This window comes from Podarcis cretensis (assembly GCF_951804945.1).
Source record: "Podarcis cretensis genome assembly, chromosome: 3".
Lineage (NCBI taxonomy): Eukaryota > Metazoa > Chordata > Lepidosauria > Squamata > Lacertidae > Podarcis > Podarcis cretensis.
The window spans coordinates 51,569,680-51,596,335 of NC_137172.1; the positions used below are offsets into that span (position 1 = coordinate 51,569,680).

At 43.3% G+C, this 26,656-nt stretch overlaps 1 protein-coding gene across 2 annotated transcripts in view; it reads left to right on the forward strand.

The window, feature by feature from the left end:
- FRMD1 (FERM domain containing 1) overlaps nucleotides 1-26,656 on the forward strand; it is a 59,971-nt gene that overhangs the window by 27,487 nt on the left and 5,828 nt on the right. For both annotated transcript variants that reach the window (XM_079971357.1, XM_079971358.1), the window contains exons 3-13: nucleotides 8,007-8,097; nucleotides 12,981-13,060; nucleotides 14,308-14,384; nucleotides 15,420-15,606; nucleotides 18,468-18,623; nucleotides 22,176-22,241; nucleotides 22,418-22,486; nucleotides 22,669-22,843; nucleotides 23,984-24,319; nucleotides 24,463-24,579; nucleotides 25,768-25,847. In XM_079971357.1, the coding sequence (XP_079827483.1) occupies nucleotides 8,007-8,097; nucleotides 12,981-13,060; nucleotides 14,308-14,384; nucleotides 15,420-15,606; nucleotides 18,468-18,623; nucleotides 22,176-22,241; nucleotides 22,418-22,486; nucleotides 22,669-22,843; nucleotides 23,984-24,319; nucleotides 24,463-24,579; nucleotides 25,768-25,847 (1,434 nt within the window). The remainder of the gene's footprint in view (nucleotides 1-8,006; nucleotides 8,098-12,980; nucleotides 13,061-14,307; nucleotides 14,385-15,419; nucleotides 15,607-18,467; nucleotides 18,624-22,175; nucleotides 22,242-22,417; nucleotides 22,487-22,668; nucleotides 22,844-23,983; nucleotides 24,320-24,462; nucleotides 24,580-25,767; nucleotides 25,848-26,656) is intronic.

Sequence of the window (26,656 nt, forward strand, 5' to 3'; positions counted from 1 at the left end):
ACCAAAGGTCCGCTTGTATATGAGTAAAGACACACATCTGTCTGCTAACTCAAGCATTTGTGTTGGTTTTTCCAACACAGAAGACATTTAGGAAACATATTTTGCACAGTATTGTCTCCTGGTATAATATGGGGCAAATTATAAGTTGTGCTATATTATGCAAAGTCTCCCTAAAACAGACCCTTACAGAAATGTGACTATTAAATGTTAATTATTAGCCCCAATAATTAAGGTAAAGAATGATATATTTCACTGTTTGTGGTAGCTTTTATACACTAAAAATGTTAATGGGAATTAGTTTCAGGGCTCCATTATTTATTTATCTGTTTTAAGAAAGAGAAAAAGGCAGTTTCCTGATTTTCACAATCCATGTATCAATGAACAAAAAGTAGTCTTGCTTACTAGGCTCAGATTTATTTCAAGATTCACATTTTTTATGCAACATGCACCTGTTTAGTATTTGAAAAGGCCGGCTATTTATTTCCATGCATAGAACTGCCTATTTTCCTTTTCATGTGTTTGGCCAATAAAACCAGGCTTGCAATAATAATAACAGTGACAACAACCTATAAAGAAGAGAAAGCTTATTAGAAAGCCTTTTGTTGTTGATAGGTATAAAGTTTCCATCACTTTCAAGTCCCCTCTGGAGGGAAATAGAACAGTATATGTTCAAAGTAAATGAATCAAAGGGGTTATTCTGTGTTATCCCACTCAGTTTTTCAGTAGCATGGCCCTTTAAAGTGGTATTATTTGGATGTCGTCCTATTTTCCAGGGGTGGGGGAGTTGCTTGTGATAGATAACAGAGGGTCAGAAATCCATGCTGATCAAATCACCCAGACCTACTAGTAGATCTCAGTCTACCTTCTTCCCAGTCTAGCATAGGCAATCTTTATGAAGAGTAACACAGTGGAATAGTAAAAAAAAGGTAAAGGACCCCATGACCGTTAAGTCCAGTCAAAGGCGACTATGGGGTGCAGCACTCATCTCGCTTCAGGCCAAGGCAGCGCACATTGGAAATGCAACAAAATCCTGCAGTCTGCAGTGCTCCTGTCCAGAATTTCAGCCATGCTCACCCAGAATTCTATTCCCACCGAGATCACACTGTTCCCATGGGACTATCCCCGCCCCCCGGGTAGGTGTTTTCCCCATACTTCTAATGATTTTTTGTACTTCTGCAAACCTCAGGATTCCCACCAAGCCTGCTGATGCCCCTTTCTTGTGCGTGGGTAGGCTGTTCTGCATAGATCAGCAATGACATGCACAGCCTGAACATCAGAAATAGAGGGAAAAGAAAAGTCAGGCTGCATACATGCCATCAATTTAAAGCTTATTTAGAGGACATTCCCTCCCCTCCCAAAGAATCCTGGGAGCTGAAGTTCTGTGATGGGTAAACTACAGTTCCCAGGATTCTTTGGAAGAAAAAAAGAACGCTTTAAATGTGTTTTATATGTGTTGTGTCTATGCAGCCACAGTCTTGAATGGATTCAGCAAATATCCAATTATTTTGGCCCTTGAGCTTTGTTTGGGTGTAGTGTACAAACAGCAGACCAGGTCCCATGTGGGCCCCAATAGTGAACTAACGGGGATTAACAGATTGGGGTAGGTAGATTCCTGCAATCCTCTGACGTGACAGCCATTATGTAAGACTCTCCTTGCAATTGAGCTTCCATTATTTCTGTAGGAATCTGTCTAGTATAGCTACTGGGATAGCTCATCTGTTCTGTCATACATGCTGCAATGATCACATAGTAACTAGTCATGTGTACGCAGCCTCAAAGTCCATGTGCATCAGTTAAATGCTCATGACTATATTGCCCTTCAGTGTACAGTTTGAAACCTATTAGCTAGCAGGCTGAGGGATGCACCACCGGGGCATTCTTCTTTATTAGTCATAAGAGCAGTGACAGAATCGTCATTGCCACTACCACAATAATCTCTTTTGTGCCTGCAACAAATCAATTTAACCCTGAGCTGGTCTCATCCACTTCCATGGATGTTTTGATCCACCTTTACACCTCACTTTACCAGCATAGGAATTGTTTCTCCATGTGAGATCCAGTACTGGTGCAGTAAGCATCTGTGCTCTGGAACTGCCCTGGTTGGGGCCAGTCTACTTCAAGATGAGGGACCATGGCTCAGTGGTACAGCACATGTTTTTCATGCAGAAGGTCCATGGCATCCTCAGTTAAAAGGATCAGGTAGCAGATAATGGGGAACACCTCTGCTTAAGGTCTGGATAGTCAGTGCCAGTCAGAGTAGACATGACTAAGCTAGGTAGACAAATAGTCAGGAAGCTGTCAAGCATCTGTTTATTTCTAACTGGGCAGTCCTTGTGTGTGTGACACTCACACAAACAACCTTACACCCAGCATTCTTTAAATGTTCTCCTAGGGCTTATCCATACTTCTTCTTGTCCCTTGGGGGAAACTACTCTTTGGTGCTCAATCAGAGCAAACAGCAATCAGGTTCTCCATGGATTGCTATTTGTTCCATTTCAAAGCTAAAGAGCAGGTTTACCCTGGGAAAGGAGTGGGGCAAGGGGGAAACCACTCGGACCCATGTTTTCTAGGCATGGTACAAGCAGAAGTGTGGACAAGCCCCTAATAGATATGCATAATTTCTGCAGGAGCAAATCCTATGGGGCTAGGGTAAAATTTAAGTGACCCAACCATGTTGGCAGGGTTGATCATGTGCATCTGTGCCGTGGACCTAGTATCTCTTCCCAGCAAGGATGCTAAATCCATGATAAAGGAGAATATTACTGACCGTGCCTAGCACAATTTGCAAGCCACTTGGGGATTTGTTCCCCCACGTGACTAGGAGAAGGTTTTAAGCAGGGAGCGGTGGTACCAAGCACCTGCTCTGCTGTCAGTCACATTTCTCTGCTTACTGGAAGAGGCAAGGTAGCAAGGAGGCTGGGGTGGGGTGGGAACAATGGCAGGCTGACTCTGCCACAGCACCCGAACCTTTCCAACTTACCCACCACCGCACCCCTCCCGGTAAGCACCACAATGTGGCTGACCTCGGGAGGGCAAGTGCCTGGTGGTTCCCCTCCTCACCCCCCACCCCCAGATTAAAGGGCACCCACAGAGTTCAAGAAATATGGTTCCCACACTGCTGTGGCAGTAGCTTGAATAAACCCATTAATTGGAAGAACACTCACGATTTAAACTTTTAAGCTTATACTTGCTTGATGGTTGGGCACTTTGTCAAAACAACCCATTTCGGATTAAAGAGCAGGAGCTTTCTGAGCTCTTGAAAGATTCCGTGAGCGATAGGAAGGGGATGATCCTGAACTTGCACACCGACTAACATATTGCAGCAAGTACAGCTCTCCATCCAAAGACATAAGTGGCGGGAGAGTCACTTGGTATACAGATGACACTTTGCCAAAGGACAGTCTTTTAAAAATGGAACTCTGTATAGAAAGACTTGAAATTTATAATAACCTGTCCCTTGGATTAGTCTATTTCATTCATCTGCTGGGACTTAAGGGCTTCTTTTAGGTTCTTCTGTTTCCTAGGGCTGCCACACGTCCAGGGTCTCCCAGACAAATCTGGGATTCTGCCCTTAAAAATGGGGGGAAATTTCTGGAATTGGCAAAATGTATGGCAATGGGGGTGGAATACATTGCCGGCAGCAGCGGCAGCCCCCACAGTGACGCTGAGGCCGGCTGCATGCTGTCACCCAGAGGCCTGGGCATCTGGGAGAGGACCAGGGCGCCTCCCATGGACTGGCAAGCCTGCGAAGCAAAAAGGCAGTGGGGGTGGTTTGTGGGTAAGATTGGGCATGGAGTGCACAGGCACTGCTTCCATGAGGAGGGTGATGGCTTCACGAGGCTGGAGGAAGCAGGGGACAGGCCAGGTAGACAGGGAGGGAGGGAGAAATCTTGCTTACGATATTGGAGGGAGGATTTTGTGAGGTGGAGGAGCAGCAGAGAAGATGAAGGCAAAGGCAGTGAGGGAACAGGCAGGTTTCAGAGGAGGGGGGAAATGCACCTCTGTCTGGGTTTTCAGTTTTGGAAATATGGCAACCCTACTCTTTTCCCCTGTAGAGTGCCATTTTTTCAATACATATGTTGTTACCAAAATATTGCTGCGAAGTGTCTTCCTTAAAACAAGACAATCCAGTTTGGAGTAGTGAGTGGTGAATTAGGATGATCTAGTTTTCTGGCATCAACACAGTGGTCTATAATATTTCAGAACAGTCTGTTACATAATGGGCATACCAATGGCCCAGACCATGCTGCTAAGAGCTTATGTGATATCAGCAGCTCAAATGGGCTTGAATTCCATCGATTGTTGGCAATTTTGATCAAGTGTGGTACATGTAAAATGGCACAGAGAGGCCCCTCTCATCTGCTTGCTGGCCATGTCAGTGGTCTTCCTGCAGTTAGCCATTCATGGTCATCAGCTGATCATGGGCTTCATATATGAGGCGATTTCCTTTTTTTTTCTGGGCTTAAAGGTGGCGCAAATGCTTTGTATGTATAAGATTGCAGGTCCAATCCCTCACATCACCAAGGAAGGCTAGGAAAGTCTGAAACCCTGGAGGGCCACTGCCAATCAGGCCACTGCCAATCAGCCTGGTGCTCTCCTGATGTTTTAGACTACAACTCCCATCACCCGCAGTCAGCTTGGCCAGTAGATAGAATGATGGGAGTTAATGAGAACATAAGGAGAGCCTGCTGGATCAGGCCAATGGGCCATGCAGTCCAGCATTCTGTTCTCACAATGGCCAACCAGATTCCTGTGGGAAACCCTCAAGCAGGATTTGAGCACAAAGGCCCTCTCTCCTCCTGGGGTTTCTAGCAACTGGTATTCAGAAACATTTCAGCTTCTGAGCATGGGTCAGCAACATCTGGAGGGTGTACCAGGTGGGGAAGGTTGGTGTTGATAGCAAAGGTCTGACTCTGGATAAGAGAGCTTTCTATGTTCCATTGTGAGGGAGGTAGCCATAGTATGGTGAAAGTCACTCTCATTCTTTATTGTGAGTTGCTGCACGCATCACAGTTTGTGGCAGGGAGGCAGCCACGATAAGAAGTGGTTTGAATATTTCTCCTTGTGGAAGTAGCTATCTATGTCCTGGTATGCACACGAGTTACTAGTACTGGAACCAGAACTTCCATCAAATAAGTTCCTAGTTGATTATCTGTGTCCCAGTAGCTCTTCTTTCAGAGGCTGCTACCAGTAAAGAAGGTAATCTTCATTTCTCAAATGAGTTCTTTTATCTGCATGCCCCATCTTTGTAGCATTAAATTTGGCCTTTGAAAGGCTACTTAAAATAGAACCATTTTCTTTATCCAATTCATTCCCTCCTCAGCTCCCTCTTCCCATAGAACAGAATTGGTTTAGTGTCTCCAGAAGGATTAAAATACTTTGTGCCAGTGCTATTTTTCTAGAAAAAGAGGTGCCGGAACTCATCATGAACACCTCTCTCATTCTCTTACAATGGCATTGGTACCCACCTGAGAGGTGCCAGAACTGAGTTCTGGCAAGTTTCAGCTGAACAGAAAAGGCTCTACTTTGTGCATGGTTTATTTGTCCATAAAAACTAGGAAGGGTCAGCATGCAGGACCAAGAAGGCTTTGCAGTGCATCCCTGCACATAGAAAGTGCTTCTTTCAGAGGCTTGTTGAGGCCAGAGTTGTGTTCTTTCTTAGTTCTGCCTCTACTCCAGGAATAAGGAAGTGGGACTTGCATCACACTATGCATTTCAGAGTGTGTGAATATCCATATTAATACTTGCAGAATTCCTGGAAGGGAGATTAACTGACTAGGATGCAAGAAGCTCATGAATAGATCCACATCTTGATAAGCAAGGGACTTTGTGTGATATTCCCATTCTCTTTCCTAACACTGCAGGAGGTCTTGTGGGACTGTATTCTACCAAATTGAAATTCTGTCACTTGACTTTATGCAGTGGACTTTAGATCCAAGTAACCATGCATCTCTCAGCATTTTTCAAACTTATATGCTTCCCCACACCCCCTTCCTCCTTGCACAAGCATGTGACTGCTTTAAAATGTTTTTAAATAATTCTTTAATTCTTTAAAAGGTATATATCCCATACAGTGGTATCTCGGGTTACATACGCTTCAGGTTACAAACGCTTTGGGTTACAAATGCTTCAGGTTACAAACGCTTTGGGTTACAAATGCTTCAGGTTACAGACTCCGCTAACCCTGAAATAGTACCTCGGGTTAAGAACTTTGCTTCAGGATGAGAACAGAAATCGCGCAGCGGCAGTGCAGCAGCAGCAGCAGCAGCAGGAAGCCCCATTAGCTAAAGTGGTGCTTCAGGTTAAGAACAGTTTCAGGTTAAGAACGGACCTCTGGAATGAATTAAGTACTTAACCCGAGGTACCACTGTATATCGAGGCAGCCAACAATAATATAAAATATAAAACATTACACAATTCAACCAAATTTTAAATCAAAATATCAGCATGAAAATGAAGAAAACAATAATAACTACAAAAGAGTCATTAGAATTGAAAGCCAGAATGGGGGGATGTTAAGCCAAAGCCCTTTTTAAACAGCAATGTATTTGTGGCCATCAGAAACAGTACAGTGAGGGGGCCTGATCCAGCTTGCCTGGCACAATGTGAGTGCCACTACAGACACCCCACCACACCCCTTTTGCCGCTGCCAAGTGTGCCTCATGGTGTTGAGAGATCTGCAACAGGGTCTCAAATGATGAAACCAATCTCTGAATTTCTTCTCCCGTGCTCCCTCAGTGCCACATACCTATTTCATTTTGTTCTTGAAAGTGGTTCTTTCAGCATCTGTGACAGAACAACTGCAGACGTTCCTGGATGTGACTGATTATATGGATCCATGCCAGTCTGGGTTCAGGCCTGAGTTTGGGACTGACTCAGCCTCAGTCACCTTGATGATGACCTTTATAAAGAGAGGGAGTACTCCAGGCTGTGCAGGTTATTTCGACACGCCAGGCAGAAAATCCTGCAAGTTGCTCTCCCTGGAAGTAAAAATACAGTAATAATACATTAAGAATGACAAGGGCCAGATAGAGAAGATGGAAGGGCCACATACAACAATTGAGCCTGTGGCTCCCCACTCCTGGTTGTACTAGCCCAGTCTTGAAAATCAGGCCATAAAAGTTACTAGCCTGTAGTTCTTTTGTTTTTTACTAGCCAGTGTGGCAGAGGAGAATGGGAATGCTCTCCTGTAGCCAGCTTGGAAACACAGAATACTAGCATCTAGCATAAGCAGCTGGATGGCAACACCAAGCGGACTGGCCAAGGAAAAATGGAGAGGTCTGTGTCTCCTTCACAAGCCTACACATTTGCCCGCATGGAATTCCTGGTTGCTTATGGCTACCGGGCAAGTTGTTAGCTTGTGATAAACAAACCATGGCATCATGTTATGTCTGAAATCCCAACTTGCGACTTGCTGAAGAACATTCAAGGCTCTGTAAACTTAACCTTTAATCCACTTAATGGGGGGATGGGGGGAACCATGCAATGATTTTATATGACTGAGCAGGTTTTCACCTTGATCTCCAGTGTTCAGATTCATCCATGCTATCTACTATTCTACATTGCCCTGTGATTCCAGTGCACAACAGGATATCATGCAACATGGCGCTGTTTTACATGTGTAATAATATTGCCCCTAATTCATCACTATGAAATACTGGCCACTCTCTATCTAACACAGCATTAAGCTGGCTTAAGTTCACTGTGAAGCAATATACATGTTAGCAATAGAGACTGGATTCTAGAGCAATCTTAATTGTTTCCATCCAGCTGTGGATGTGCTTTATGGCAGTATGTTCGGTTCACGCTGTCGGATGCAATGATGCAATGGAGCATGGAGCCACGAGGCAGCGCACATTCCCTCACTACGAAGGTTTGCTCAGGCACGGACTTTGCTCCTTCAGGTTTTTTATTGTCCAAATACCTGTTACGTTTTCTCAGGCAAGGGGAAACTATCCTATCTTGTTCAAACGGTAAACTATTTACCATTATCTTTTCCTTTGTAGGTAAAAGCCACTGGACAGGAACTCTTCGAGCAAGTTTGTGACGCACTGAGAATTAAAGATCCTCACTTCTTTGGCATCAGTGTTGTAAAAAGTAAGCACAGAGAGAAATTGTTTCAGAAGTAAACATGGGATTGGATGTAGGTCTGAGATGTTCAGTGTCGTGTGGTCACTAGTCAGGAGCATCGTGTCAAAGCCCTTTGATCATTGGCCTGTGAACATGTCTATTAGAAAAAGGAGGGGTTTGAGCTTTTAAATTTAGTCTTAGCCCACCCGCCCCAGAGCTATTCTTTTCTTTCTTTCTTTCTTTCTTTCTTTCTTTCTCTCTCTCTCTCTCTCTCTCTCTCTCTCTCTCTCTCTCTCTCTATCTCTCTCCCTCTCCATTAGATAGAATTCTAAAATATTGGTTGTATGGTGAGAGAATATATCTAGAATGTCTGGGACTGGATGTATTCAGTGGCTTTCAAAGCCATAATTTGTGAGGAATGTTGTTTTTACTGACATTTGGAGGAGTTTGAACGTGATTAAATTATTCTACACAGAGAAGGCTGAAGAAGCATACCAGTAGGCCAAAGCATTCTTTTCAATAATCCAGGTCACTTTGATACCAGTACTGTATATAATATGACTCACAAGTGGAATCTCTCAGAACTTGGAAAACCTATTAGATAAAACAAACATTGACTGTATTGATGCTCGCCAGGATCTAATGGGAGAGGAGAAACTGGTCTTGGTTTCCCAGTCCTCCCTACAAGGTTGCCTTAATACGCTAATGCTGCTCTCCCAGGTGTTGCACAATTGGGGATAAGCACGTTTGGAGACTTACAGGTGTTGCTCTGAATCAACAACCACTCCTTACACAAAGGATGTTTTCACTATCCCCCTTTGCTTAGGGCCATTTCACTCATTAGACAGAGGCAAACCTGCCTTAAAGCTTAGTTTCCCCCTAAAATGAACTGTGTGAAGTGATATCAGCAGCAGTGCATGGACTGATGCACGTTCACAGTTTTCAAGATGAAATAAAATTCAGCCACCTTTTTTTGTCAGAGGTGGTGAGCCTGTGACCTTCCAGATGTTGCTGGAAGTCCATCAACTCCAGTCAGCATGGTCAGGGCTGATGGGAGTTGCAGCCTAACATCTGGAGGACCACCTGAAGGAAACTCATATCGCACCCATATTTAGCCCCCTTGGGTGGTATTCATGGCTAATCCTACTCAAAGTAGACCTATTGAATATGACTAATTGGGTTAATTAATGGGTCTTCTCTGAGTATGACTCCTTGAGCCACATTTAACTAAATAGTTTTCACTAACAGGAGACAAGAGCCACAAGTCCCATTAGCTCAATGGGGCTTTCCTCCCCTCTCCTCCTCTGCAGAGGCCCCTGAACCCCATCCCAGATGGGCTCTGGGGTGTCAGGAGAACCCCCTAGAACAGCATGCAGGGGGAGGAGAAGGGAAATCATTCCATCTGGCAAGCAGAAATGAAATCCAGCCCCTATCTTTGTAATCAAGATAATTACCACAAATTGGATGACATAATTTGCATTCACAAATCCTGTGCTGGTGATCATTCCAAGTAGGAATGAACACGTAGAGGGCAGAATTGGGATCCAGCCCACTGGACCTGCCACCGTCTGCTGTCTTCTGTGGTCCTCGTTTGCATATGCATACACTTCAGGGCACAAAGGCTCCCTTATATGTCATGGCATCCTACAGAAATCAAGCAAACAGCTCGTAAGCGGTGATCCTGAATGTTTATGGGTACACCTGCAAAGGCACATCATACACACACATTCACTCAGTAGTAAGTATCATTGATTTCAATAGGACTTTCTCCCAGGTGTGTATAGGATTGCAACCGGAAATACGTAATGTCAGTACTCAAGTCAACCTGGCAATCCTATGCTGTTATCAGCCTTTCTCCCCAATGTCTGATGCTGCCCAGCTGTGCTTACTCAGTGGAGCAGAAAATGCACTCTGTACATTCTCAAAAACACTCTTGTTACTGCTTTTGATTCCAGAGCTGAGCAGGAATATGAGTGTTTGGGGGCTGAGCCTTGGCACCAGTGAAACTTGGCCTTTGCGTTGGCATGTTTTGCGAGCGACACTTAAACTGGCCAATTTGTGTGCCTATCCAAGTCCTCCCCCCACCCCACGCAAACACCTCCGCTGTAATCAGCTTGAAATTGTTCCCAAATTTCATGTAATCAAAGGAACACACTTTAAAAAAAAAAGAGGCACGTTGGAACACATGACAAGGCTCTGTAAACTTAACCTTTAATCCACTTAACTGGGCGGGGGGGACGGGGACACACAGACCGGACCCTCAGCTTTTATGTGAGAAAGCTGGAGGGGGTGGGAAGGACTTTTTGTTTTTGTAGCTTAAGGATTACACTGCAGGTTGGCATTTTGACAATATTAACCTCATTAGAGTCGGAATGTATTGCTGCATTCCTGCACATGATGGGAGGATGGCCACAACTGCAGGCTGCGTCTGAGGAGAGAGGAGGTAGAAAGAAAGAAGGGCTGTTTCTTGGCTGAGGGGAGGCAGGGAGATCACGCACTGTTGATAAAATCCCAAAGCAGCTTAGCGAGTCATGTAGGTTTGCCACCCCCCACCCCCGTATACAAATAATTCTTGGTTTCTATGTCCCCCTTCCGAGAAATGCTGCTGAAACAATAATAAAGTGGTGTGATTTTCAGTGTACAAATAGTCTATAACACTTTGCAAACGCCACTACGGGCTCATGCGCAGAGTTGTGAAGCATGTGAGGGGGATTTGTGGTCATTCTTCACAAAGGGAAGCCCAGCGCCTAGTGCTGCTGAGGAAGAGAATGTGTACCCGGTCCTCAGAGCTGGCTCTACCCATGAGTAAGGTCCCTCAGACTAGACTGGAGCAGCTGAGAAGCAGTAGCTCATTCTTGGGGCCTGTGGATATTTGCATTGAACTGTAGGGTGGGTTTTTTGTGGGGGGTTTTAATGTCAATAGCATTTTTATTATCGCAATCACTGGCTTAGAAGGAGGGTTTAACCCCTTCGTCTCCCTGCTTTGGTCCTGAGGTAAAATTCCTTTCCTGAAGCTGGGGTGAAATCCCCCATAAGGGGGTCCATGTGAGATTTTTCTCCCAATGCAAATTCTGACTTCAGACAAAAAAAAATTCCTCACGAGGTGTGAGCCAGCCGCTTCATCCCATCAGCTAATGCTATTTGCATTTTTTAAAACATACACGCTATTTAAGTCTGGTTTAGCCCTTTGCCTTGGCCATATATCAGTGTGGCTTGGCGTATTCCAGTGAACAGCTGGAAGACTATGAGCCATACTGTTTTGCCATATAATACATATCAACATCTCCTTTGGTTAACCTCTACACCAGGAATTTGGCTTGGAAAAAAGAAAACTGTCTTCAGCTTGGCTTATGTGTGTCTGTGTTATTAATTTATGCCACAATTTGATATCCTGCTTTCCTGATCACTACCTTCCCTTGCTTCCACCCCCTTCCCAAATAATATTGATCATCAAATTTTATGCAAACATATGAATAAATTTGCTTTTCCATATGGTCATAGAATATCTGTAACCACTACTACTCTCAGCCTGCTGTCGGGGTGACTTTTTATTTTATTTATTTATTCAAAACCCTTTTTCCTCGCTCTTCATTGCCAAAGCAATCCTGAATGGGATTATATTTAAACCCAATACATAATATACATTAAGACAAAATGGGCGGGGGGGGAAACCACATAGCCAGCAGAAAAACACAGCCATCATTAAATAAAAGCCTGGGCAAATAAATAAGGTTTCAGCTGGCGCCAGAACATCACACTATTAATTTCTTGGGAGTTTTCTTGGGGGGGAGGGGGGAGGTTTGTTGATAGAGAACATCAAATGTGTGGTCTCTTCTAGGGAGTTAGGATTGCCTCAAGGCAAGCGGTACTCTGGCTTCCTCCATACACATGTGCCTCTCTTCCCCTTTCCCCTATGCAGAACATTTACTTGTCGGCCCCTTCATGTGTTGAAGGCCATAGGCTGGGGTGGGAAACCTTTTTCAGTCTAAGGGCCACATTCCCTCATGGACAACCTTCCAGGGGCCACATTCCAGGGTCAGAGGGGAAAGTGGGAGGAGCAGTGGATGTTATTTTTACTCTTGTACCTTTAACCACACAAAAATCACACACACACCTCGAGTCTGGCTTGAGGAGGGGCATGCCCTGGGGAAAGTCTCAAGGGCCAGACAGAGAGGTCTAGAGGGCTGCCTTTGACCCCAACCATAAGGCTTCCCAACCCTGCCATAAGCTCTTGCCTACAGAAGCTCATGACACAAAACTAGCACTTTTTGGAGAGGGGTGTGTGGTATTTTGTATTTATATAGAGAGTTTGCCTGACATTTTAGATCCTTTTTAGAATGTACTCTTCAATTATAGCCTTGTCTTTACTTGCTGTTTTTTAATTTTAAAAAATCAGAATTATAACTGTGAGCTTAACTATATGTTGACGCCATCTATGTTCTCTAACAGCAGGAGCACCACTAAACTCAGCTAGCAGTATAGTTTAGAGCAGTGATTCCCAAATGTTTCATTCATAAAAAGTGTGAATATTAATTCTAGTGTGCTGCTACAGGATATGAAGCGTGCCTTGAGAAATTGCCACTCTGTGCCCCAAACCCTACGCCCCGGGAGTAAATAGTCCTTATTTCTCTTTGCCACATAGCAGAGGTTGCATTTATTCAGGCAACAGAGGCCTGGATAAAGTAGCTCCTCTAATTTTTGCCCAGTCGACATGATTTCCAAGATTTGGTAAGTGGGAAAATTCTTTTAAAAGAAAGAACAGGTTTCAAATTTAAATGATTTAATTGTGTATTTAATTTTATGCCTATATATAATTACTAACATTAGAAGTGTGTGTCACACTGTTGAAAATGTCAGAGTTTGTCCCTGAAGCCTTCTATTTACTATCAGTTCTCCTGTCTCCTTTTCAGACAATGAATATGTATTCATTGACCTGGAGCAGAAGCTTTGCAAATATTTCCCAAAGGAGTGGAAGAAAGAAGCAAGCAAAGTGAGTCCTGCCAGTGTAAATTCCTGACACTGAATTCTTGACATGGTTGTGTGGTGAGGCTCCTCCTGTGGGAAGCTGAAACTACTGGACATTTTTTAGCCCAATGTTGGTTTTGTTGCCCAAACCATTTATTTTTTATTTTTTTGCCTGCTTTCAAATGTATTTTGAGATCTGAGATTCTGATAGCACAGTGCAATGCACATGTACTCAGAAGGACATCCAACGGTGTTCAATGGGGCTTGCTCTTGGGTAAGCATGCCTTGGACTACTGCAATGCACTCTACGTGGGGCTACCTTTGAAGGTGACCCAGAAACTACAACTAATCCAGAATGTGGCAGCTAGACTGGTGACTGGGAGTGGCCACCGAGACCATATAACACCAGTCCTGAAAGACCTACATTGGCTCTCAGTACATTTCCGAGCACAATTCAAAGTGTTGGTGCTCACCTTTAAAGCCCTAAATGGCCTCGGCCCAGTATACCTGAAGGAGCGCCTCCACCCCCATTGTTCAGCCCGGACACCCAGGTCCAGCTCTGAGGGCCTTCTGGAGGTTCCCTCCCTGCAAGAAGTGAGGTTACAGGGAACCAGGTAGAGGGCCTTCTCGGTAGTGGTGCCCACCCTGTGGAACACCCTCCCAGCAGATGTCAAGGAAATAAGCAACTATCTGACTTTTAGAAGACATCTGAAGGTAGCCCTATTTAAGGAAGTTTTTAATGTTTGATGTTTTATCATGTTTTTAATATTTTGTTGAGAGCCACCCAGAGTGGCTGGGAAAACCCAGTCAGATGAGTGGGGTATAAATAATTAGTAATAGTAGTAGTAGTAGTAGTAGTAGTTTATAAATCAAGGAGGAAGTCTGTGGCTCATTTGTGCAAGGTCCCTTCATGGTAGTCACAGCCATACTCTTTCCATGATTGTGCAAAATATTATTATACAATAATAATAATAATTAGGGATGCATTGCAATGATCGGTACAGATCCTTTCAGCCAGATCTACTGGTTTTTGTGCAAGTACATGGGAAAATGATTTGGAGTTCTCCACTGTCTTCTTTTGGAGTGACTTAAGTTGTGCTTTCCTTGAAGTTGCTGTGCTATGAGTTGGAACAGGGGATGTCCAAGCCTAAGGCCCTGTCTGGATTAGCAGAGGCTTGCACATGTAAAGCTAAAGCAGGTTTTAGTGTTGTGTGTACATGTGGTTAGGGACATCGTGTAATCCCTCCTTTCCCTACCATCTTTCTTTTGAAGGCAACGGAGAAGTTCAGCCCTCCTTTGGTTGCTTTCTTCAGAGTACAGTACTATGTTGAAAATGGACGGGTTATAAGGTAAAGTTGCCCAAATCTTTGAGAATTATACATGTTTCTCCTTTTGTACTCTTTCTGCTTACTGCCATTTTATAGTAGCTCTTAGGAAAGGGTTTTGGTATAATATCAGTTGATCCACTTGTCTGAAATTGTGTGTGATAGCTAATATCTTTTCCACACAGGTTTGGGGGACCATCAGATCTTGAGCAGAACTGTATTACTTGTTCATTCATTGATCCTGGATCACTGAACTCTTTATTTCCCCACCTCCCTTTCGCTGTTTTTTAAAACTTCTAAATTAAAACAAAAACCATGTAATTACGAGCCCTCCTCAAAGTATATATCTAGGCTACAATCCTGGAAAAGCAGCTTGGTTTTGTGATAGTCTCTTTGTCCTCCTTTATAACACACCTGTCAACATGTCATTCAAACCTTAGTCAGCACAAGATGAATATTTCTGCCTCCCTTCATTAAAAGCAGCCCATTTTGTGCTTCGGAGGGAGCAGGGCTGACTCAAGACATTTTGCTGCCTGAGGCAGAACAACAAATGCTCTGCCCTGCTGAAGTTAAAGTATTCTGTGGGCATTCAAGTTATTCTGACAGCCCTCTCAACAGAAAACGTTATGATGCATACTGTGTTTTATGTCTTATGGAGTTTTGTGCTGTGCCTTAAGAGGACTATTGTGCCCTGAAAGGTGGCTTATAAATCATTTAATAAATAACATCAAGTAAAATCCCACAAGTGGCTCTCCAAAACACCACTGGCAGTCAATGTACAATAATGAGCCTTTTAGGACCCCCAAAACCAGCCGCCTGAGGCAGCTGCCCCACTCTGCCTAATGGTAGGGTCAGACCTGAGAGCAAAAGACTTAGCTCCTAACAAATCCTACTCAGCCTGAAAGGGGCCTCTAGAACATCACATAATTATTGATGGTAACAATGTGCCTCACGTCTTTTTTATCAGAATGATAATTCTCTGGTAACTGTCTGCAGTGCTTTCTTTACCTGCTTCCATTCTTGTTGTTTTCTAACCCAATGCTGTTCCTTATCTTGCAGTGACAAGGTAGCACGCCATTACTACTACTGCCATCTTCGGGAGCAAGTGTTGAGGTCCCGGTGCACTGACAAAGAAGAAGTCTACTTCTTGCTGGCTGCTTACGGCCTGCAGGTTGACGTAGGGGACTTCCAGGAGAACTTCCACCGAGGGAACTACTTTGAACCTCAGACTTACTTCCCACAGTGGGTAAGTCTTGCATTATGAGAGGGAAGCAAAATCACTAAGGAGTTTCAAGCTGAACAAAACATAAAGAACCTTTTCTTTTTTTTTTCTCTCTCTCTCTCCCCCCCCCCCATTCCTCCTGTACCTGACTCTGCAGGCTTAGTGGGTTATCTGAATTCACCCTATTACTTACTCATGCTCTTTCTTAATATGTAGGGTTATACCCAGTGAAGCATGAATGTAAAGATATTCAGGCAAGGAGAATTCCTTACTCCCTACTTACCACTGCCACCCCTGGGAGTTAGGAGACCCCCAGGAAAAGTCTGGGATGTAAAGTGGGAGGGGGGAAATCAGGTAGAGGCAACTTGCATAAGCAGGGAATCCCATCTCATTGCACTTTACCCATCCCAATAATCTTCAGAAAGCTACTGCCTTCAGAGAGGGGGCCACAGTGAGAATTTACCTGGCTTTGCAACCCATCATCCTGAGCACTGTGAATGTGAATGAAAACCCCATTCAGTTGAGATCCATTATAGGCTGCTGTTGGAGGGAGCAGTTTACATCAACTCCCCTTGCAATCCGCAGCACTGAGATTATCACTGTTGTTCCAAGGGACAACCCAATCCTCTGGAGCAGATTTTCAGACTGCAGGGGGAATCAATGAATATTGCTTTCCCTCCCCACCCTCCACAAGAAGAGCTGAAGTGAGTGTGCATCAGAGAGGCAACTTTTAAGAGGTTGGGCAAGTTGAGACTCCACACACTGGCAAGCTCTCTGTTTGGCATAGAAAGTCCCAGCCAAAACTTGCATCACTCTTGGAATTGCCATTCTGTGAGGAGTATGGCATGGGTTGTTTTATAGGTGGAAAAGGGTCTTGGATCTTTTCTTATCCCTGCAAGTTTGTGACTTCACAGCACCCAAGTCCACACTAGCTCACATATGCAAGTAAACATGTTGATAGAATTGGCTGCCAGAGATGGAACCTGGCACCCGGTAGGATGTGTCTCTCCCTGTCCCCAGGGCACTGCAGTGAAATAATGTATGAAATGCTTCTGGTTTGGTTCCACGGCTCAGGATTGCTGCATCGTGCACGGAAGCGAGATAAAGATGTTGGCAAGAGCTGGCAGGCGGGCAGCCTTGTTTTTGGAGTCTGCTTATGAGACCCATGGCACCTGGCTGATGAGGCAGAGTGGAGTTAAGAAAGATCAGGCTTCGTGGCAGCAGGATAATTAAAGTCATGGGAAGTCTGACAAAGGGAGACCATGGTACAGCGACCTGAGGGAGCCTCCCTGTAATTAAGGGAATAGAAGACATTCAGGCAAGAACATCCCTTTTGAGGGCTTTCTGTTCCCTTGTAAAGACTGGGTTTAAGTGCCTCTTAAGTGTTGAGTGATATTCAGGAAAGGGAGAAATAAGATATACAACCTAAACTGCAATGAGCTCTTATTACACACAGTTTAGATGAAGCCTGGAAGGAATTTCTCCTGCTTGGGCAAGCAATCAGTCTTGCACACAGAATTGCATGGTGAGAAGTCTCCCGGTGACTGTAGCAGGTATCAGCTCTGACATCCACTACAGGCACTTGCTGCTTTTTCAAATCTCTCTCAACGCTGCCACCTGGTGGGCCCCCCTGTTCACCCCATCTGTTGTTTTTTCTTCTTCTAAGCAAGAGAAAGTCACTGTGGTTTTCCTATTGCTATACTATTTTGATCTTCTCTGGTCTCTTTTCTCAGAAGGGTTGCCTACTGCTTGCCTTGGAATGCTACTGGTGTACCAATAATAATTAATAATAATAACAACAACAGTGATTTTATTATTTATACCCCACCCATCTGGCTGGGTTTCCCCAGCCACTCTGGGTGGATTCCAGCACATATAAAAACATAATGAAATGTCAAACATAAAAAACTTCCAGGGCTGCCTTCAGATGTCTTCTAAAAGTTTTGCATGGAAGTGCAGTTTCTTATCTCACTGTAGCACTGTGAAAGAAGGAGCTTCCCATCACAATTAAAGACATGGATACTCTGTCCTAATTTGAGCTATTAACTTCAGGTGCATTTTGCAATATTGACCCGAAGAGATTGATTCCCTGTGAAAATTATTTCTCTAGTGATCATTTCTCTAGTGATTTGGAATGATTAGCACCACTTGGATGGGGAAACAGAGGAATGACAGTGTGTTCCTCTTTACCCTTTAGTAGGAAAATTTGCAACAGCTGAAATTCCCTTGTTCTGCATTGAATCTTGTAAACCTAGCTGAGAACCATACTTAAAAGGGCATAGTTAAACTATGAAACTTGCTCCCACAGAAGGCAGTGATGGCCACTAACTTGGAAAGCTTTAAAATACAATTAGTCCAAATCATGGAGAACAAGACTATTAATATCTACCAGCCATGAAGGCTATGCTTTGCCTCCACGGTTGGAGGCAGTACTGCCTTTGAATACCAGTTGCTTGAAACCACAGGAGGGGAAAGTGCTTTTGTCCTTGGGTCTTGCTTGCAGGTTTCCGTGGCCACTGAGGGAACAGGATGCTGAAGGAGTTGGCCCTTTGGTCCGATCTACCGGCCTATTCTTATGTTCTTAGGTTATGAATACAATTGTCACAAGTATTAGTAGGGTTTCCCCCCTCTTTGTTGTTGCCTTGTAATTAAAGAGGAACACACTGAGAAATTTCCTGGTACACACTTAGTGGCTTACAGCAGGATTCTTCTTTTTAAGATATTTAAATGATGCACCATTCAAAGAGCTTATGATGTGTGGGGGGGAGTACCCTCGCCTGAGTCTCACGAACCATGCCATGGATCTCAGTCATCTTGTCTTGCAGACTTATTTAAGAGAGACTAAGGAAGCTGCTGACGTTGTCTCTTTCCTTCCCCCATGGCAGATAATTGCAAGGCGAGGGAGTGACTATATCCTGAAGCATGCTCCAGAGATGCACTGGGAACAGCAAGGCCTGTCTACGAGGGAAGCCATTCTGAAGTACGTCAAGGAGTCCTGCTTGCTGGAAGATGTGCCTGTCCACTTCTACAGACTGCAGAAGGTGAGACTGGGCCAATTCTTGCTTCAAGCATTGAAATGCTGTGTTTGAAATGCAGACAGCCTTTCCAAGTTCTTTTCTCAAGCAAGCAAGCAAACAAATGGAAATGATGGTTGGGAGGAAGGTGCTTGCCAGGTAGACCCTCTGCAGCTTCTTCCCATCCACCCTTCACACCAGAAGTTTGCCCCTTTCTCCCACCTGATGCTCCACCCTGTGGCACCTTCAGATCACACTGGGTGGCCAGACCCAATCCAGGGATGTCTCCACCTGACTAAGACAAAGCCTGTATTCCCCCCACGATCAACACTGACCCAGCTCACAGTCCTAGTATGCATAATATTACAGCAAAGCCCTCCACTTAAGTGCAAATGATTCTTCAAAACTTAGAGTCATTCCTGTAGGATTGCAGACAGCAGACCATAGCTCACTATGTTCAGGGGTTTCCATTGCCCTCTGTGGAATATGATGATTTGTGTGTGTACAAGGTCATTCCCTTTTTGTAGCAGACAATAGGAAAGCCCTGCTTGTCAGCACTGATATTTCTGGGTGCGGAGAAAGCGTTTGACAATGTGTCTTGGCTATCTATGAAAAGAGTTCTGAGGAAAATGGATTTGGGGAAAACATTCTTAAAGGCTATAGAAGTTATATATTCTGAAAAACAAGCAAATATGATTGTAAATAACATTATCTCTAAAGGATGCAAAGTTACGAAAGGAACCAGGAAAGGGTGTCCATTGTCCCCGATGCTGTTTATTTTGATTTTGGAGGTACTGACACAAAAGATAAGAAATAATGACAAAGTGGACCAACAAAAGTATAAGTTAAAAGCTTATGCGGATGATGTTGTTTTGACGTTGGAAAACCGACTAGAAAGTATACCAGCGGTTTTGGAAGAAATAAAAGAGTTGGTAACTTAGCAGGTTTTAAACTAAACAAATGAAAAACAACAATGCTAGTCAAAAGTATGGATGCTCAACTCACAAAAGATTTGGAATGAATTAGTGGTATATAGAATGAAAAGAAAGTAAAATACCTGGGGGGTATGGTTAACTGCAAATAAGCACAATATTTTTAATGATAATTATGCAAGGGTTTGGAAAGAAATTAGAAAATATTTGCAAATTTGGAGTAAAATTCAGTGGGTAAATTTTCTGTTATAAAAACATTTATACTCCCAAATATGCTATTTCTATTTCAAACAGTACCTATAATTAATGATATTCAAAATTTTAAGGGCTGGCAGAAAGAATATCTAGTTTATTTGGCAAGGGAGAAAACCCAGGATAAAAAATAGGGTTATCATTGATAATAAAGAGAGAGGTGGTTTTGCTCCCCCGACCTACAAAGATATTTTGAAGCATCATGCTGATGCTGGTTAAAAGATTCGATTTTATTAAAGAACAGCCACATATTAGATCTGGACAGGTATGATTTAAAATTTGGATGGCATGCGTGCCTCTGGTATGGAAAGGCAATGATATTTAAGAGTTTCTCAAACCATATAATCAGAAAAAACCTTATAGGGTTTGGGAAAAATATAAAAACCTATTAAAAAGAAAAACACTGATGTGGCTATCACCAACAGAGGCCGTGGCAAGAAAAATAATTAACACAGAGACAAACTGGAGTACATACAGAGTCCTCCTATAACTTGTTGCGAAGGAATACAAACAGAGTATGAAGAGATAAAAGACCAAATGACAGATTGGTTAAGTTACTACCAGTTAAGGGCAACATTTAAGTTGGACAAAAAATACAGTTTTGCTGATAAGAGCTCTCATTTTGAAAAAATATTAAGATCCAAGCTCAAAATATTAGCAAAAATGTATAATTTAATACTTGAGTGGGAGACAATGGAGGAGACAGTAAAATCTGCAATGATGAGTTGGACTAGGGGCCTTGGACATAATATTGATTTTCTACTATGGGAACAACTGTGGAAAGTAAATATAAGATTTACAGCATGCTATATGTTAAGAAAAGACTTCCTGAAGATGCAGCATAGGCGGTATCTGTCACCCAACAGATTAGCAAAAATGTCAAAATCAATAAAGGGTAACTGTTGGAAGTGTAAAACACAGGAAGAACCACATGTGGTGGTCATGCAGCATAATCTAAAATTATTGGGAAATGATTTATACTGAACTTTTAAAAGTGTTTAAAAATCTTTTGCTAAAAACCCAGAAGTACTGTTGCTGGCGTTAATAGCAACAGAAGTTTCCAATAAAGAGAGGAATTTGTTTCTATATGCTACAACGGCCACCCTTGTACTATTAGCGCAAAAATGGAAAACAGAAAAAGTGTCAACCAAAGAAGACTGGCATATTAAACTGTTAGAATATGCAGAGTTAGCAGGGATGACCACTAGAATAATAAATCAAAATGATGAAAGATCTAAAGAGGACTGGATACTATTTATAGATTATATGGAAAAGTATTATACACAAACAATTTGCCTAGCAGGATGGTAACATTTTCAGCAGAATAAGAAATAAAGTATATAAAAGTGGTTGCGATAGATAGGGTGAACTTAGAAAACATGAGGAAAAGAGGGCGAAAAAGAAACCATGATAGTAAGTCAAGGGATTTTTCCTGATTTTTGGTCGATTCTTTGAAAGGAAAGGTTTTTCTTTGTTGCATCGTTTTGGTTCATTCTTTGTTGGTGTGGAAGGTTATCAGAAAAGCAAATAAATGAAAATATAAAACAGAAAATATAAAAATATAAAAAGGAAAGCCCTGCTTGTGCCTACCACTTATAAGACTTACCCACTCTTGCAATTTCTTTCAGTCTAAGCTGTTTGCTGATTGAGACAGCGCAAGTACAAGCTGGAAGGGTTATATGGGGCAAGATCTGACACGCTTTGTGCCTAGGGATGCCGAAGATCTGAAATAGTCACTTTAATACTTGAATTCCCGTCTGACCTGAAATACTGGTGTGTGAGAGTGTGTGTGTGGTTTTGTTTTTTCATATGCTGATAGGAATTTATTTTTCATTACTACTTTATATTATTATGATTATATCAGCATCCATTTCTGTGTAGTAGGGCAAGTGTGGCTAACCAGGGGCCCTGCAGGTGTATGTCCACAGCAACCGCTTTGCAAATGCATAGGTTTTTTGCAGGCAACATAGCTGGGGGAAAGAGAAGTCTGGAACTGGATTTGTACTCTTGCTCATAGGTGTGAAGGCCCAGGGAAAAACCAGAAAAAATTGGACAGAGAAAAAGCAGGAGGGAAAACGTTTTCATTTTCCCCTGGGGCAGGGTGGTGGTTCTGGGCCTTCAAATCCCTACACTTGGACATGGTTTGGCTTAGTGTGACCTGCAAATAGACCATAGGGTGTTTCAGTGGTCTGCCTAAAGGCATGCATGAGGGTGGCAAGATCCATCTCATGCAAGAAACGGGTGTAGTTTATACAAGTGATCCTGGTCACAGCTTGTATATGTGCAGCATCAGTTTCAGGAGTAGTCCAGGCTACACAGTCCTGTTCTGGTAGTCTCCTTGACTATCACCAAAGCAAAGTCTGTCTTTTCACCTTGCACCTTTGTGTCTTCCCAGGACAAGAAGGAGGATCGCCCAACCATCATTTTGGGCCTGACTCTTAAAGGGATGCACATCTATCAGGTAAGAAGTTGAAAGATTTTAAATCTGGCATTAACACCCCACTCTCTTTTTCTCTCACACACACAGTTCCTCTGCCAGCACTTCCAACTTCTTCCTGTGTCCTAGACTTTACAAATCAGATTATTGTTCCTGTGTATCTCACAATGTCGTTTTGCCATTTGTTTTCATTGTTGTAGGAGGTGAACCATGTTCGCCAGCTGCTCTATGACTTCCCCTGGTCACACATTGGGAAACTAGCATTTCTGGTGAGTGTTGCAGAACGTGACAGTGTTAATTTGGATTACTTGCAGTTTGAATCGCATGATTTCTTAAAGGCTCAGAGCTGACAAATGCATAATAGGGTTTGGGGTTTTTTATATAAAGAGATAATAAAACGTGCAATCCTGTTTACCAAGAGCACTTTCCTTTTCCCCTCTCTGTAATTTAGGGGAAGAAGTTTGTAATCCAGCCTGATGGTTTGCCTTCAGCCCGGAAGCTAGTTTACTACACAGGGTGCCCTTTCCGGTCTCGGCATTTGCTGCAGCTGCTCAGCAACAGCCACCGTGTGTTTCTTAACATCCAACCCATCCTTAAGCAGATCCAGATGCTGGAAGATGCAGAAGGTAAGTGAGGGTGAGGGTTTGCATTTGAGAAGGGCCAAGGCCTCTGGCAAACACAGGGCAGATGCAAAGACATTGGTTTTCACAAAAGCTTAAAGATATTTGCAAGGTCAGAAAGTTGTGTTGAGTTCAAAAGGTGTGAGGCAGGCAGGGGCAACATCAGTGGCTGCCATGACCGGACACCTTCCAAGGCCCACACTTTGCATGAGGTCCAGCACTGAAGGCCTCTTGATTGCTGCCACTCACCAGCACCAAGGGGCTGATTGCCAACTCTTTGGCCCAGAGGTGATGTGTGGGCAGATGAGAGTTGAGGAGGAGGAATGGCTGGCAACTGTTTGCTGACTGGTGGCCTGCTTGCTCAAGACAGAGACAGCTGTGGTGGGGAAGAGGAGGTCATGTATGCGGTCTGTAGGGTTCACAAAAACCTGGCACTGATGTCATGCCACCCTTCAAAGGCATGGCTTGTTTGCTACAATCCACCGTGCAAGGAGAACGTGGCTCCAGTCTCCCTTGCATTCTAACCTCAGTTGTTACAGAAGAACTTAACCCACTATTTTTGAAGGCACCTGGGACCCTTCCAATTCCTTAAGCATGCCAATTTTAAAAAAATACTTAGCTAGCTTGTATCATTCCAAATTTCAGCAAGATTTTTAAAAGTCATAAAACATATGATTTCAGAATTCAAAAACAAATATTAAAAATCTTCTTAACCACCAATGAGGTGTGTCAATTAAAAATGGAAAGTGGACAGAGTTGGAGGTTTGAAAGTTTTATTATAATCAGGCCACATGGAAATGTAATGAATGGGTGGATTAATGAATGAGAAACCACTATAGCCATTTTGTCTCCATGGCCCTTCCTTTTGCTTCACTTCCGGGTAAGAGTGATGGTTGCTGGATAGATTGTGAGGGCCGCTCCCAAGAGCACTTGCTTCATGCACAGACTCTGGTGGTGTTGAGCCTTCCACCACATGTGCTAGTCTGACCAGTGAAGTGCTTCCTTCCACTATAATAATTATTAAATACATTAAATACATCGCTATTTGTATGCAGTGTTGTCATGTGATCAGGCCAGCACAGGTGGCAAGAGATTTAAGTTTCTCTTTTTCCAAACTTTTCCCCCCACCCATCTCACTTGTTGCAGAGAAGAAACGATATCGGGAATCCTACATCAGCGACACATTGGAGATGGACCTTGACCCATCCGATAAGCATTCGCACGGCAGTGGAAGCAGCAGAGGAAGTGAGAAGAACAACCGTCTGTCTCGACAGTCGACCGACAGCCATGGCAGCTCTCACACGTCGGGCATTGAGGCCGACTCAAGGCATCGGATTTCAGTGGAGATGTCGGTGGATGAGCCCTTTGGGATGGATCGGGTTCATCAGAAGGAGAAGTCCTGCAGCTCAAACATCAGCTATGGAAGCTCTGGCATTGATAGCGGTGGCAAAGAGAGAGCCGAAGAGGACTCTCAGGATGATGGTAAGGCTTGGAAGGAATGGCCAGCAGGTATTTCTTTTCTGTGGGAACAAAATTAAGAGCAGTGGTGGGTAGGATGAATGGGCGAGCAGGTGACTTTAGAGAAAGATATATCACTGTGCCACCTTCTCTCTTGTAATTTCCAGAAGTTGAATTGACAGTGGACGAGTCGGAAGAGGTGCCTGTGGATGAGCCTCAGTTAGAGGATATCATACATGGAAAACCTGTAGATTCACATGCAAAAGATGGTGTTTGCTGCCAGGGTGAGCTGATATTTGCGCAACTCTTTGAAATTTGTCAGTGTTGCATCCTGTTTCACAGTGTTTTAAGTTTCTGACTTGCATAAAATATTCCAGTGTGACATTTCTTTTACTAAATTTGAAGAAACCTGTTTGTGGAGTGAAGGGGTGTGTGGGACATGGGAAAGTATTTCAGGGTATCATCATTTTAAAAGGTCACAGGGACACAAAAATGTGGAGACTGAAAGCCACAAAGAATTGTGAAATAAGCAGAGTTCCTTCAAGCGCTGGAATTCCCAATTTCCTGTGTGAAGCTTTAGCTAAATATGCATGTCCCCATGATGACTTTTTTTTTTGTAACAATGAGCTAGGAACTTTCTTGAACCAAGCATCTCTGGAAGTGAGAACCTACTGTCATATATAGAATTGTAATCCTTAAACTTGCATCTTGTTGCTCTCTCCCCAACCTGCTTAAGAAAATAATTTGAATAATCTGTTAACATCTGCTGGTACAAAAGCTGGACAATTTCAACTGTTAGCCATGGATAGGACTGGGTGCAGTAACAGGTGAATTTAACACTCTATTGCCTGGTGTTATATACAGAATCTTAATATAAGCCAGGAGTAAGGAATATTTTGCAGAAGAAAGAGAGAAGCAGCAGATACCCACTATTAATGCCTTTCAAATTCAAGGAATTTGCGACCTGAGGATTCTCCTTCTGATGCTTCTGCCATATTACATTTCTCAATATACAGAGCCAGCTCGGACAATCCTTTCATTCACTTACAGACCCCCTTTGCCACTAGGCACGTTTAAACCAGGAAATCTTTAGCCAATCATAATTTATGGTTTTATGCCATAGAAAATGATGGCAACCAGGAACAAGCCAGGGCATTAAACTCACTTCAAACCATGGTTTGATATCCTGGCTTTTTCAGAAACTGACAGCTGTATTTTCCCAATTCAGATGAAATGGAAAACTATGGCTAATTAAAGCCTCCCTGGTTTAATTGCAGCTCATATCCAGGGAAGGAGCAAAGAGGCATGGCATGCGTGGACAAAATACTTGTGCATATATCATGGCTTAATAAGCTGAGATATGACCACGTGAACATGACTAGTATCTCTACAAGCTTTGATCCACATTTTTGTTTTCAGTTTGAATCTTATCATTTTGATTTTGTCTCTCTCTCTCCCCACCCCCACAACAGACACAAATCTGAACCATCTTTCAGTAGTGCAAGTCACGTTAATAAAGGTCAGAGGCCAGAGTGAGGAATCGCTTTGCCAGGTAAGAAGTTGGCTGGTGTGGAAAGGGTGTAGCTCAGTGGCAGAGCAGCTGCAAGGTTCCACCTTCAACCCACCGCATCTCCTGGTAGGAGAAGGACAGCAGCTGTCCATCAATATAGGCAATAATGAGCTGGATGAATCAATGAGCTAGAAAGTATAAGGCAGGTTGATATGTTGCTATGAGCCATACCAAACTCTTGTCTCATTTACACGCTGTAATAAGAAATTTGGCAAATATCATATGCCACATTAGGATGAGTTCTGGGTTTAAACTCCCAGGACATTTTCTTTTGAAGCATCTATTTCTAAGCCTAAAAGATAGCATCAACCACTTGGGAAACTGGATCCAACTCAAAATAAAGAATGCACAGGGTTTGGTTTAGCTCATGGATTTTGTTTCTAGTGGTGTAATCAGATGCTGTTTCTTAAGCAATCACATTCTGGTCTGTAAAGAATACTTCGATCTTTACATTTTAATGTTAATGTTTCTATGTTCCAAATGTGGTTGCCGTCATCAGGAAAGGGGGGAAAGATCCCTTGACTGTAGATTTCAGCATTGTGGGACCGCTGTTTATTCTCAGTCTGTGGTTAGTGCACAAATTGCTCCGCTAAGAATGTATCTTAACGTTTCATTCGCCAGCACAGCGTAACAGCAAAGATCTGAAAGTAAAATCAGACTCACTCTGTCAACAGCACCAAAGGAAGCCTAGCTTGAATTCAGTAGACTTCGCCATAATCCAGGGTGCTCAACAAGATGGTTTATACGTCTAAAACTGAGACAGCCTGCAGGGCTGATTCTGATTAACTAGT